Source organism: Lipophrys pholis, assembly GCF_963383615.2.
Source record: "Lipophrys pholis genome assembly, chromosome: 12".
NCBI classification, from domain to species: domain Eukaryota; kingdom Metazoa; phylum Chordata; class Actinopteri; order Blenniiformes; family Blenniidae; genus Lipophrys; species Lipophrys pholis.
Genome location: NC_137641.1, coordinates 1,994,748 through 2,007,523, shown reverse-complemented (window position 1 = coordinate 2,007,523; position 12,776 = coordinate 1,994,748). Strand labels below are relative to the sequence as shown.

Genomic DNA, 12,776 nt, shown 5'->3' with positions numbered 1-12,776 from the left:
AAAGACCAAAAAACACATACAACATAACGGAAATAAACAGTTAAGATAATAAAACAGAAACAAAACATACACATAAAGACAGTAAATAATGTCAAAATGACTATACAAAGGCACAACACATCTGCAAACAGACAAAAGGTGACACGAACGGAGAAAAAGGGACCAAAAGACAGTTAATGTACAAAAAGTTGGAAAAAAATTAAAGGTAACTATGCATAAAATGAACAGAAAGAGGTCAATATAAAAGACACAAACAGAAAGACTAAAGAGACAAAAGTAAAAGAAAAGATTATAAACCAAAGAAAATGTTAGAAAAAAACTAGAAAGATCCTGAAAATCTATTAAAATCACATGAAGACACAAAACAAGCCTTTTGGATCAGGTAAAGAAAATATGTAGAAAAACACAAAAAGACACAAAATCAAATCAACAACGTGTAAAAATTTCAGAAAGAAACACAAAGTGGCTCAACACAATCAGGAGGATGAAATTAAAAAAAAGTGATTTATTTTTTTAATGTTGATTTTGTCCGAGCAGCACCTGAATGTCTCAGACTGACCTGAAGGAGCAGAGCTCCACCATGTGGACACACACACACACACACACACACACACACACACACACACACACACACACACACACACACACACACACACACACACACACACTGTACACAAACTGAACTGTACAGAAGACAAAATATCTCCTATAATACAAATACTGTATAACGTTGTCTCATTACCATCCTTAAAGAGCCCATGAAGTCAAATAAAAACCTTTCCTCAGTTGTTTGTTTACTTTAAAATCGTTCCTTTGAGCTAATTATTCATTTATGCTTCAGTCTTTCATGAGCAGTTAGAAAATCTAACGTTCTGGAGAACAGAACAATAAATTCCTTCTTCACCTCTGAGTGTGGGCTCGGGGGGCGTTTCCTTCGTCCCAAGTTTTCCATTTACATGCCAATGTCGTGGAAATGTCTGTTACCACGGAAATGGCAGAATCACTGAAGAAGATGTAGTTTTCATATCTGGTTGTTGTTTTTGGTTTTCTAATGTAACCACACAAACATGCAGCAGAAAACAACACCCTCTAAAGCAGGCGTCCTCAATTATTCCCCCCGACGACCAAAATCAGACCAACACGCCAAACCAAGGGCTGGAACAGCCGCACGTTTTCACACGATGTCAGTAAAAGTGGTTTTAATTGCAAATGTCAGCTACTGTTACCATTATTATTATTATTATTGTTACCATCATTATTATTATGAGTAACAGTACTCAAGGTGGTTGTAGTCATAATCTAAGCCTGGGATTTTCAAAGTTTGTGTTGAGGGTACACAGAGTCAGAGTCAGAGACAGAGACAGAGACAGAGACAGAGACAGAGACAGATTCAGAGTCAGAGTCAGAGTCAGAGTCAGAGTCAGAGACAGAGACACAGGAGAGATTTTCAGTTTGTTACTTTTTAAATTCCATAATTGTTGACCCAAGACTCCCAGAGTGGAGTTACCACGGTCCTACTACCCGACCCCCCAACAGCACCGGGACCCCCCCACAGCACCGGGACCCCCCCAGAGCACCAGGACCCCCCCACAGCACCGGGACCCCCCCACAGCACCGGGACCCCCCCACAGCACCGGGACCCCCCCCACAGCACCGGGACCCCACCGCAACGGCACGGCCCTTAAACTCCAGACTGAGATTGGTTCATCATCAGACCAACGCTCATCATAGACTTTTCTTAGTATTTGTACTTCTCTGTCCTGTCTGCCACTCTCTCCCTCCCTCTTCTATTCCTCTCTCTCTCTCTCTTCTATTCCTCTCTCTCTCCCTCTTCTATTCCTCTCTCTCCCTGTCCTATCCCATGTACTTCTCCCCCCAACCAGCCAAGGCGGATGGCCGCCCTTCCAGAGTCTAGGGTCCGCCCCACGGTTTCTTCCTGAAGAGGGACTTCTTATGAACTTCTCTCCATGCGAGGGAGTTTTTCCTGGTTTCCACTGTTGCTTGTTCCATCTGCTGCTCTGGAAGGTTTAGTTGGGTTCTGTTGTTCTCTATCCTTGTAAGAGGCTCTGGAAGGTTTAGTTGATGTGATTTAGAGCTTTACAAATAGAATTGAATTGAATCAATACACCAGTTAGAAGCCAAATAAACAAAACAAATGAATTGACTGACCAATCAGTGAGAAAAGTGATGAGATGAGGAAATTCCTCTGATGTTTGTTACATCAGAACGTCTGTTTCTCATTCTGTTTCTTTAAGTCAGAGATCAGAGGTGAAGAACCCTCCTCCACCCACTCCTCCACCCAATCCTCCACTCTTCTAGTCGCAGTATTATCAGTTACCAAGATCATTCCCATCGTTCCTCCACATTCCTGACATTCTTCATGTGACCTGATGCATCTGAAGATGGTTCTTAAATGGGCGGAACGTTCCTGATATTCCTGAACTTCTTTTTAGCTCCAATGAATCTTCAGGAAGATGAAGAACCAGCTGTACTGGTGAAGTTAGTAACTGAGCGTGTGGATTAGTAGTGATGTGTGTTGATGTGTTCTACAGAGTGTCAGCATTCGCTCCCTGCAGCATCCTCCTCTCTGATCAACTCCATGGAGGTTCTCTGAATGCTGAGCGCTCTGGAGTGTGTCCACTGTTCAGTAGCTGCTGGGAGAAGAACTGGGGGGGTGGAGTCATGGGGGGGGTGGAGTCATGGGGGGGTGGAGTCACATGTTTTTAAACTCAGTAGCAGACCTGACTTGTTCTACACCCTGGGCGAACACCCGCCTCCACCAGACGCCCCTGAGACGGTGAGTCTCATGTCCTCAGGTTCACGGTGCGTCCTGGCAGCTGGACACGTCTCTCATAGCAAAACCCACAGCTAGATAGAACAAATTCTCCCGATTCAGCACATTCCTGACAGATTAATGATAGAAAACTACGACACGCAACGACTCACAGCAGCCTGCCGCAGCGCACAGCTCCGGTCTGCTGCAGGTCAAGTATGGGTGGGTAATATAAACTAACCTGTTCAGTCTAGTCTCAGTTCAACTGAAGCTTCTTGATCCTCTTTGTGCTTTTTCATGCTGCAGCTCGTGTTGCTTCTTGCTTTAATTTTGACTTCCGGGTCGTGAAATTAAAATCCGTGGACGTCCGAGGAGAGCGTGCATTGATGTAATTAGACGCTCACAGACTCCGGCTTCGTCTACGGTGTGGGATGAGGTCCAAACTAGTTAGAGCAGCACATTTTCCCCCACAAATTCCACTTTATTTCACCTTGACGTGCAGCTGATGGGCCGGCGCCGGCCACACAGGTGGCTCCCACGGGCCGCTGGATATTGAGGACCCCTGCTCTAAACATTGTCCATCGACTGAGCATGTGCAGAAAACCTGGCAACTCTGGCTGTGGTGCACATGAGCAGTAGCAGCGTTTACACCGTGCAAGAGCATTTCCAGAAAGTCGCAAGACAACGACAGTCAGAGCTGTATTCTCTGAGCGCCGTTGTCATGGAAACAGATGCCCAAAATGCAACGGAAGATTTGTGTTTTCACGGGACATTGTGTAAGTGTACTCTGAGAGTGATTCAGTTCAAACATCACAAACCTGCTTCTACAAGCACAGTTTTGTTTTAAAGGCTGAAGTTTAAATCAACCAAATGGGTAAATAAAAACAAATGAGGACCCAGAACATTCCCACAAGGAGCTCTAAACATCATTTTAGTTGTACAACACAAATTAAATGAACGGGGTTTTTTGGTCATTCCAAAAACAAAAAAAATTAAACGACACAATTAAGTGCTAAATAAATGTGTTTTGGTGATTTGTTCAGTTCAACAACAGTTAAGACGGGATCATGGAAAAAAGAGCTCAGGATACAAATATCAAATTTTACAATTTAACCTGATGTTTTATGGTAAACTAATCGAATCTAACCTTTTCTAACCCAATCTAAATACTCCAGGAAAAATTAAGTGAGAAATCTTCTCAAAATTCTTTAAAGTCAACAGTGAAAAGAAAGACCAACCCAGATTGATCCCTGAGGAACCCCAAACTTCATGTAGTGTCTTTGCATTCTTAATAATAATAATAGTTATCATCATCGTCATCGTCATCATCAGTTACAGGGAAGAAACAGCAACAGATCCATGTTCCACCCCAAAAGTACATCAGATTGGATATTCAGGTCCAGCAGATCCCAGCAGGTTCCAGGTCCAGTAAGTCCCAACTCCAGTGGGTTCTAGGTCCAGCAGGTCCCTACTCTGGCACTTTGGCGCTCCAGTAGACCCAGACTCCATCAGGTCTTAGTACCAGCAGGTACCAGCAGATCCCAGGTCCAGCAGGTTCCAGTAAGTCCTTGCACCAACAGGTCCCAGCAGGTCCTACCTCCAGAAGGCCCTACCTCCAGCAGGTTTTAGCCCCAGCAGGTCCTAGCCCCAGCAGGTTCTAGCACCAAGAGGTTCCTGCAGGTTCCAGGAGGTCTGCCCTGGTCTTGGTAGCAGTCAGCTGCAGGCGGCCGCCCCGGCCTCAGGAAACAAGAAGAAGGCCAGCGAGAACGGAGGAAGTAGCAGACGGTCAGTGGGAGGCAGACGAGCTCCTCGGAGGTCTGGGAAGGTTTCATCATTCACCATCTTCAGCACAGCTCCGTTCAGCATCACTGACCTGCAGAACCAGCAGAAGCTTTTAACCAATCACATTTTAGCCATCACCTGTTGCCGGGTAAAGAAATCTGCCTGAGGCCTTCACTTTCAATTCTTCAGGCATCTGAAGTGTAAAATAAGAGTCAGTCGCTGCTGCTTCAACCAATCAGATTTTGATATTGACGACTCAGGACCTTCTAGAAGGCCTAGGGTGACGTCAGAATATTCAAGCCCTCTGATTGGATGGTCAGAGAGTTCACTCTCCAGCTGGCTGACTGCATCTGGAGCAGCTGCATGAACAAAATATAGTTGTGTTGATTTAATAGAGGTTTTATCAACCTACAATGGCTGAAGGAGAAGATAAAGACATTTGGTGGCAGATTTATTGTCAAAACCATTTTCAACGGGGACTTTTCCACGAGGTCTTTGAACGCACCGCAGCGCTCAAGCATGGAGGTCTGGTGTGATTTACTAGTGCTCACTACAACTTCCATGGCAGGATTCAGGATTGTGGTATTTGTCATTATAATATTTTCTTGACCATAAATAGCTGATGTTTCTCCCTCCTCAACCTCCAGACGTTTTGGGAATAGAAGCCACTTTTTTATGCAGCTGCAGAAGAAGAGATATGAACTGATTGTTTTTTGATTCTGGCTCCACCAGCATCTATCTGTGATGCACAGGCTTTTTATTCTGCATAACATGGTTTCTGTAGCCATACAAAAGTTATTGAGGGGTGGATTGACTCAGACCGGCACTAGTGAAGGCCTAGGTCTGAAATGCACGGTCCGCCACTGCAGTAAAGCTAGGCTCAGCTAAAGCTAGGAATAGCTAGGCTAAGCTAGGCTAAAAGCAGGTCTAAAGTAACACTAAAGCTAGGCTAAGCTAAAGCTAGGAAAAGCTAGGCTAGGCAAGGCTAAAGCAGGTCTAAAGCTAGCCTAGACAGAAGCGCAGGTGCGCTTTAAAGTACTGTACCCTCCCCCTCCGACACGAAGAGGGAGGGTAACGATTCCCGAACTGTCCTTGACTGTTCCGAACTGTCCCTAACTGTTCCCAATAGGCCCGAACTGTCCCTAACTGTTCCTAATAGACCCTATCTGTCCTTGACTGTTTCAAATAGACCCCAACTGTCCATAACTGTTCCCAATAAACCCCAACTGTCCATAACTGTTCCCAATAGACCCCAACTGTCCTCGACTGTTCCCAACTGTCCCTAACTGTTCCCAATAAACCCCAACTGTCCATAACTGTTCCCAATAAACCCCAACTGTCCATAACTGTTCCCAATAAACCCCAATTGTCCTCGACTGTTCCCAACTGTCCCAAATAAACCCCAACTGTCCATAACTGTTCCCAATAAACCCCAACTGTCCTCGACTGTTCCCAACTGTCCCTAACTGTTCCCAATAGACCCCAACTGTCCATAACTGTTCCCAATAAACCCCAACTGTCCATAACTGTTCCCAATAGACCCCAACTGTCCATAACTGTTCCCAATAAACCCCAACTGTCCTCGACTGTTCCCAACTGTCCCTAACTGTTCCAAATAAACCCCAACTGTCCATAACTGTTCCCAATAAACCCCAACTGTCCTTGACTGTTCCCAACTATCCCTAACTGTTCCCAATAGACCCCAACTGTCCATAACTGTTCCCAATAGACCCCAACTGTCCCAGATTGTCCCTAATTGTCCCTGACAGACCCCTCCAGACCCAGACTGTCCCTGCAGTCAGGTGGATGGACACACGGATGGGGGCACCTGGAGCAGACGCCGCCCTCCCCCGGTTGGTCCGACTGCAGGATGAAAGCTTCCACTGGGCCGCTGGAGATGCTGGACGGCAGCAACATGATGGACGACTTCTCATTTAGGTTCATGGACAAGAGGACCACGGCTCCACTGGAGGAGCTGTGCACACACAGACACACGCACACACACTAAAATGTTACTTTCTGTTGCTTATATGAAGCTTTGTTCACATCCTGTTTCTTCTCCTGCTTTGTATATGTTTGTGGTGTATTTGCTGGTGTGTGTGTGTGTGTGTGTGTGTGTGTGTGTGTGTGTGTGTGTGTGTGTGTGTGTGTGTGTGTGTGTGTGTGTGTGTGTGTGTGTGTGTGTGTGTGTGTGTGTGTAGCGCACCTCTTCTTGTTAGCGCAGTGCAGATACACTCGTATTCGTTTATTTTGGCCGAACTCGGAGAACACTCGGACCTTCAGAACTTCGGGTCCCACGAGTCTCTTATAGAGGAGAGACAGCCAGTAATCCTGAAAGACGACACCGTTAGAGAAAGCTGACCTCCATCAGGAGGACTGAGGTAGATCCTCCAGATAGAAACAGGAGTTTAGTTAAACAGTGCGTTACAACGTGTTTGTTCACCAACACCAATAACAAATTCATTTAGCTACAGTTAGCACAAGTGAAGAGTAGCTCTGGACAATGCTAACGTTAAAGCTAGCAGCTGTTCAGCGCTCTCAGTCTCACAGGAAGTGGATCCAGGTTGAGGTCGACCAGCTGATATCGCCCCGCCCCCACCAGAGCCTGGCGCATCACCACATCCACACCCATAGAGGCCGCCAGACCCAGCTTATCCAGCCACCTGCGCACACACACACACACACACACACACACACACACACACACACACACACACACACACACACACACACACACACACACACACACACACACACACACACACACACACACACACACACACACACACACACACACACACACACACACACACACACACACACACACACACACACAGGTCAGTGTCTGCAGGTCTCTCGACGCGAGGCACATGAGGAGTATTTACGAGTTAGCGGCGGTCATGGGACAGGGAGCTCCTGGGTAATCAGTAAACTCAATCAGACGTCACTCACATGAATCCCGCCACGAAGGTGTCGGACAGGCCGGGAGCCCCGCCCCCAAAAGCCGAGCTCGACTCGCCGAGCCACACGGGCCGGATCGGAGACGCACCCTTCACCTTCTGCAATGCAGACCCAGAGACAGGAAGTGTGTATACACACACACACACACACACACACACACACACACACACACACACACACACACACACACCTACCTACCTCCAGGATCTCTGTGATCTTTTCACCCAGAGTGTCGAGAACTTCAGGATCCAGAAAATCCTTGAGAGACGTTTCTCTGCCGTTTACATAATAACTAAGACAAAAACAACTACAGTCAACTACACAACAACTACACACAGTAACACGACTACACACAGTAACACAACTACACACAGTAATGCAGGTTCAAACTGAGGTGTTCCACAGGGCACTATGTGTGGATTTCTGAATATCTAGAGAAAGCTTCAGACTGCACACAGCAGTGATGGAAACAAATAAAATTGAATTAAATTTAATTTAATTTAACTTAAAAAACAAACAAACAGACTCACTGGTGCCAGGTCACAGCGTTGATGGACTCGGCTCCAGTCTGCAGGAAACTAAACAACAACAAAGACACAAAGGCTTCGTTCACTGCAGGTCTTGATGCCCAATTCAGTTTTTACTGGGATCCCATTTCTTTGCCTCATTGTTCACGTTACATTTTAAACTCGACCTCCATCAAACTGTCGCGTGAACCTGATCGGACCCGACGGTTTTGGGCCTCAGTGCGCAAAAGAGGCTGTTGACAGACGTAAATATGGACGCCACTCCGGTCAGCACTAGGGTTGCCAGATGTGACTCACTGTTTCAGCCCAAACACGGTAAAACCAGCCTGAATCTCAGCCTGTGTAGGAATCATCTGGTTGTTTTAAACACTTTATCTGATTTACACACACAATTGAACCAACGGCCATATGATTAGAAGTTGATATTGGCCGGTGGAGCTCCACTGGCGGCAGTTGGCGTCTCACCCATCCAGGATGTTGGTGCGGCGGTCTCGGAGCTGGCTGATGTCCGGCCCGTACAGCCCGGCGCGGCCGTAAAGCTGGAACTGAGACATGATCTTCCTGAGGTGAGCGAAGTCCAGGCCGAGCTGCTCTCCGTCCACGCTTATCCCGGCTTTCTTCTTGAAGCTGTTGGGTTCTGGTGGGGGGGGGGGGGGAGGATTATTGCCGGCATGTACTACATGGTGCTGAGTGAACACCGTTGCCGCTCACCGTTGCCGAGCTCCCAGGCCATGTGGTAGCCGCGGCTCTGACAGTACCGCAGCAGCGCGGCGGCATTGGCGCCATCCCAAGTGTTGTTGGGCGTCCGAAGCAGAGCGTTCAGACCAAACACCAGATCCAGACCGCAGCGGCTGCAGAACGAATACACCTGGTCCACCGTAGACGCTGGGGGCACAGAGATCTGACCTTCAACGCCTCAACTTGACCTGCACTGGGTCACTTTTACTTTTCAGCAGAGAAAACACTGTCCATTCATTCATCTTCATCCGTCCATCTTCATCCATTCATTCATCTTCATCCGTCCATCTTCATCCATACATGCATCCATCTGTCCATTCATCCATCATCCATCTTCATCCATCCATCCATCCATCCATCCATCCACCCATCCATCCATCCATCCATCCATCCATCCATCCATCCATCCACCCTGGTTCCCTCTCAGTTCCTGTTTCCACAATGATTCAAGTGAAAACGTATCATTTTTGTGTTTTCCATTCAGAAAAGTTTCACGTTTACACAGCGACGTTTAGAAAACAATGTTGTTTCCATGGAAACGACAGAAACACAGTCTGCATGATGTGTTTTCAGAAAGTCTCTTATCATAGGCTCCGCCATCGTGTGAACAGAAAGTCAAAACGCAAGGAAACGTTAACGTTTCCACTTGAAATCGTTGGCGTGCGAACGGACCCGGAGTCTGGCCCCCAGAATCGGAGCAGGAATCCTGAACCTGAGGAACCGGTCCAAGAACCGAAACCCAAACCAGTCCATCAACTTGGACGACATTCCACTTCCAGATGTTGAATTATGAACTCGGCTCTTCCTGATCCTCTATCTTTGTTCTGGTTTCTCCTCGTCCAGGTGTTTTAATGTGAACCGGACTAGAACCGGACTCTCCTGAAAACCAGACTCACCTGAGAACCAGACTCACCTGTGAACTGGACTCTCTGATAGCTGGCCTTCAGGTCCTCCTGGATCAGGATCTCCTGGTACTTGGCCCAGTCCCTCTTCAGTTCCTCCTCCAGCCACCAGGGCGGCGGCGTGTGACCACAAGACTCTGAGAGGAAGAGCCTGAATCAGACGACTGAAAAACTACCCGGCGGAGGTTATGGTAGTGTTTTAGATACTGTATATAGTAGGGACGTCCCGATCATACTTTCTGCCCCCGATACCGATCCGATCTTTCAGATTAGAGTATCAGCCGATACCGATACTTTCCCGATCCGATACTTACATTGCTATTGCAAATATACTCAATAGTGTATTTTTGGAGCAACTAATATGTCTGAAGCTAAAAGTACTATTGGCAGAAGCTTTGTTTACCTAGAAATTATTGTAAAACTCATTTATTGAATCAAAATTCTTCTCAGAACGACTTAAACATAAATACTCTGAGGCTCCAATGTAACTTCTTTGTGTATTAAATTCCAGTTTACCTTAAAGCAGTATGAGAGGTTTGACCTGAATGTCACTAAACATTTACATTTCAATGTGAAGTATAAACACTTCATTCTACTTCAAAGTGGTAAAACCTGTTTCACTAAAGTACTCTGAACATAGTACTCTCAAAAACTTATTCAGAATATCCCAGTCTCCCTTCAAACTAAAGGAACCTTCTGGGTTCTTGTTTCACCATATCGCTCCCCTGAGGGGACTGAGCCTTTATTTTAAATCCTTTATTTTAAAATCCTTTATTCTAAAGTGGAGTTTGCTGCTTCCGTGCGGCTTTTTCTTAGTTGTTGTTGTAAACTGAGGAACATCCACACAATGATAAAACGATCTTTGTCCTCCCTGACCTTCTCCCAAACCTCCCTCACACCTCACTATGAACACGGCTCAACACGAGGCTTCAGGACATGTAGTACACATGCCAGGCCTGTAGGGGCGCTGTGACTCACCAAACACAATAAAACACAGAAGAAGACAGACCACATAGAACTTTACAAGTAGACTCCTGCACATAAACACATAACCCACTAAATATAATCTAGTTTTATAGGTCTATGGCCCCGCTCCGCCTGCTTATAGCTTCTGCAGCTCCACCCGAGCTTCTAGTCCCTGATTGTTCTGGTTATTAGGTGATGTAGCGGACCGCGTTTTCTTTTTTGTTTTTTTAGCTCGGTGGGGTGATCGGCTGGATTTGCCGATTCCCGATCACTGACAAATCACTAATATCAGCCCCGATCCGATATCTACCGATCTGATATGGACATCCCTAGTATATACACTAACCGTTACTGTACATATATATATATATATATATATATATATATATATATATATATATATATATATATATATACCCTGTTATGTTACCTGCAGTGACGTTGAGCTGCTGTTTGTTCCTCTGAGGCTCGAACTTCATGAAATCTTGTCTGGTTCCGCCAAAGCGGAGAAAAGCTGGACTCAGAGCTTTAGTGAGAGTTTGAAGTTTCACCGAACTGCAGACGAAACAAATCTGGTGTCACGTCGAAATATTCCTCCTCCCTGAACGATTAATTCAGACTGTTAAACCATATTTCTTTATACTTTTGAAAATCTGATTTATTTATTTGTTTGTTTATTTATTTCCATTTGGATGGTACTCAGAAACATGGACTTCAAGTTTACACTTACTTTCCCGGTTCCAGGTTCCAGGTTCCAGGTTCCAGGTTCCACAACCGGACAGTTATTTCACATATTATTTATGATCTGTGGTAATTTATTTTCACATCCTTATTTTAGGTTGTTTGGTTGGTTGGGAGCCTCTGTTCGACGTCACCACGACACAAAACCGTCTTTCTCTGCGTCATTTCTAAAACGTTCCCTGTCCACATCGGCGTCCATGACACCATGAATCTTTAGCGTCCCCTGTGGGCAGAGCGACCCCCTGGTTGGAATCACTGTTACACATTTAGTTTTGTGAGTTTTGACTTATTTACTCTTCTGCACTGAATATCTGCGCCAGTATTTTAGGACTTATTTTATCTCAGGTACTTTTTAATTGTGTGGTTTTTTTTAGCGCTGACTCAGCATCTTGATTTCGCTCTGCAGAGCATCTCTGGTGGAAATGATCAGAACGACGATAAAATAAGCTGAACCTTTTGTTTGCTCTTGTCCTGGTTACATGTCAGATACTGTTTCTCTCGCTCTAATTGTGGTTTGTCTTCATCTATTTAGATCTTATCTTACTTCCTGAATGGAGGATGGAGTCTTGTGTTAATTGTGTTTATTGATCAACCAAAAGCTTCACAACCTCCAAAGAAACTCTAGTTCGCCTCCATGTTTCCACTTCCTGTCTGAAGTTTCTTTTCCTCCTTCTGACTTTCATTCCGAAAGTTTGTGGATTTTTTCATCGGACGTTTGTTTCCGATTGTGTGAATTGTGATCTGAATCCAGATCACAATTTTTACTATTATTTGAAACTGGTTTAGAATGAGTCATTAATAAAGATTATTAATTTATTAGTTCAGATTAAGCTTTTAAACTTTGATTGAGATTAATTTACTTTAATCCCTGGTGGAAGGTTTCAGGAGGAACTAAAACTTTTACAGATTTAATTTGGATAATCTGCCTTTGGTCGGAATCTCATCGGTTTGTTTGATTCGGTCCATTCCCCCGGTAATCCGGCGGTAACCGTGAGGTTTATCGATCAGTCTGATCGGGTGACCGGACCCACCTGAGCAGCAGCATGAAGCGCTCCTCCTCCGCCAGGCTCGCGTCGATGGTGACGGACAGGAAACGCGGATCGACCCGGTGACGCACTGCGGCCAGGTCCAGGTCCAGGTCCATGTCCAGGTCCGGGTCCGGGTCCTGGGCCCGGTCCGTGTGGAGGGCCAAGGGCCGGGGTCCCGGGTCACTGTGAGCCCGGAGGAAGAAGAGCAGCAGCAAGACCAACTTCATATTCCGGAACAGTCCACGTGAGCGGAGACACTTCCTGGTCCCGGACCGCCTCTAGGGCGCACCGGGACCCGGCGAACCACCGGGTCGACCAACACCTCCCCCCTTCCACCCCCCCGTACACGCGCACACAC

General features: G+C 46.1%; 1 protein-coding gene across 1 annotated transcript; it reads right to left on the bottom strand.

Annotated features, from left to right (window-relative positions):
- Positions 1-3,237: 3,237 nt before the first annotated feature.
- Positions 3,238-12,752, bottom strand: hpse (heparanase). Its single transcript, XM_080476556.1, has 12 exons — positions 12,422-12,752; positions 11,080-11,204; positions 9,695-9,820; positions 8,755-8,928; positions 8,509-8,680; positions 8,047-8,094; positions 7,715-7,808; positions 7,508-7,614; positions 7,104-7,218; positions 6,762-6,886; positions 6,384-6,530; positions 3,238-4,646 (listed from the first exon to the last, which is right to left on the bottom strand). Exons 1-12 carry the CDS (start codon positions 12,643-12,645, stop codon positions 4,487-4,489), a joined length of 1,617 nt encoding a protein of 538 aa, XP_080332682.1. The 5' UTR covers positions 12,646-12,752; the 3' UTR covers positions 3,238-4,486.
- Between the last annotated feature and the right edge of the window lie 24 nt (positions 12,753-12,776).

Coding starts and splice junctions, on each gene's coding strand:
- hpse (XM_080476556.1), bottom strand. CDS start 12,645: ATGAAGTTGGTCTTGCTGCTGCTCTTCTTCCTCCGGGCTCACAGTGAC. Junction 8,929..9,694: donor TCAGAGAGTCCAGTTCACAG/GTGAGTCTGGTT, acceptor CTGTGCCCCCAG/CGTCTACGGTGGACCAGGTG. Junction 4,647..6,383: donor GAGGGCGGCGTCTGCTCCAG/GTGCCCCCATCC, acceptor CTGGTTCTGCAG/GTCAGTGATGCTGAACGGAG.